General features: G+C 39.2%; 1 protein-coding gene across 1 annotated transcript; it reads right to left on the bottom strand.

Annotated features, from left to right (window-relative positions):
* LOC141406595 (cathepsin L-like peptidase) lies at positions 1-1,127 on the bottom strand. The gene is made up of 2 exons (XM_073992334.1): positions 1,014-1,127; positions 1-950 (listed from the first exon to the last, which is right to left on the bottom strand). The coding sequence occupies exons 1-2, from the start codon at positions 1,116-1,118 to the stop codon at positions 24-26; spliced, it is 1,032 nt and encodes a 343-aa protein (XP_073848435.1). The 5' UTR covers positions 1,119-1,127; the 3' UTR covers positions 1-23.
* Positions 1,128-1,373: the final 246 nt, after the last annotated feature.

Below are 1,373 nucleotides of genomic sequence, written 5' to 3'. Positions count from 1 at the left end.
ATTACCATGTCCATCAGGATAGTTTAATATTGTCCACCACTACGACCCAATTGTGATGGAAATATGGCATTCTTGGCCAATTTAATTGTGGCATCACGACGTAAACGCAGTATACCCTGTTCACCCCATGTCGTATCGAACGAGTTTTGGATTAGCCAATAATCTGTGCCGGTTTTCTCATCGCTGTCATAACCAATGACAACCATAAAATGTGAAGCTGAATTGCGATTATTCGGTGGTTGAAAGATACCCTCAGAGTAATGCATAAATTCAAATGAGGCGGGATTAAATTCCACCACAACGGGGAAACCGGCAGACAAGAAGCGTTTCAATGCTTCATCATCGCCATTCGGAATTGTTGAATATTGTGCCAAATTTGTAAACAGTGTACCGCGGGGTACACACATACCCGGTTCATTTTGAGTATTATTATTTCCATACTCTCCCTCGGTGAGTAAATCCATACCGTATTGTGTCAAATAATCAAATGCTGTTTGGGGTACTTGACTCTTACAAGCCCTGGCACCACCAGCACAATCGATGATATTTTGTGCCGACAAAGGTTGGGGATTAATATCACCATCCTGTTGAGCCTGAAGAATTTCTACAGCCTTGACGGCAGCATATGCCCAGCCGCTGTTACATTTCGTTCCTTGATTTTCAACATTAAACATATAACCGAAATTTTTCGATGGATTATAAGATGGGGCGGCGTCTAATGTATCTGGTCCCGGCGTGGCGTGGGACACTGTGGGTGGTGTAACACTGGGGAACAGGGCATTGAATTGCACCAAACGCATATCGGAAAATTGATTTGTTTTCAATTTAAATGTTCTCTGACCACGTTCATACAAATTATTGTGGTTCTCAATCATTCGCTTGTTATAGGCATAATAGTATTGAGCCAAGGCTTCAGCAGCTGCAGTGGGATATTGCTTTTGATACATGTCCTGCAAAGAAAAATTGAAGTTATTAATTCGTTTTTAATGAGAACAGATGTTTTTTTTTCTTACCTTAAAGTCACTCCATTCCTGTGCCGGCACATGATTAATGGCCCAGGTACCATTTAAGCTGGCCACTGTTAAAATTATTACCGCCAAACACAAAACACAGTTCATTTTCCTCAATTGCTGTAATTACAACTAACCAATTGTGTGTGGTATCAAAGAACTTTTATACCCAACCAAATTGTTTAATAATTTTCACTATTCTTTCATTATTTATTTAATAAACTAACCCATTTTAGATTGGTGTGGTATTTTGCTGGACATAGAGGAGAAGTTAAAGATTATTTGTTCAATGAGAGTTTGGTTGACCATTCACAAGTACTTGAACATCATTGAGATTTTTAACACTTACACATTTTCGTAGAT

This window comes from Musca autumnalis, unplaced genomic scaffold (genome assembly GCF_047663935.1).
Source record: "Musca autumnalis isolate F117 unplaced genomic scaffold, ASM4766393v1 scaffold_5, whole genome shotgun sequence".
In the NCBI taxonomy this organism is placed as follows: domain Eukaryota; kingdom Metazoa; phylum Arthropoda; class Insecta; order Diptera; family Muscidae; genus Musca; species Musca autumnalis.
Note: the sequence above shows the minus strand (reverse complement) of the source record. Positions and strands in the feature narration are given on the sequence as shown.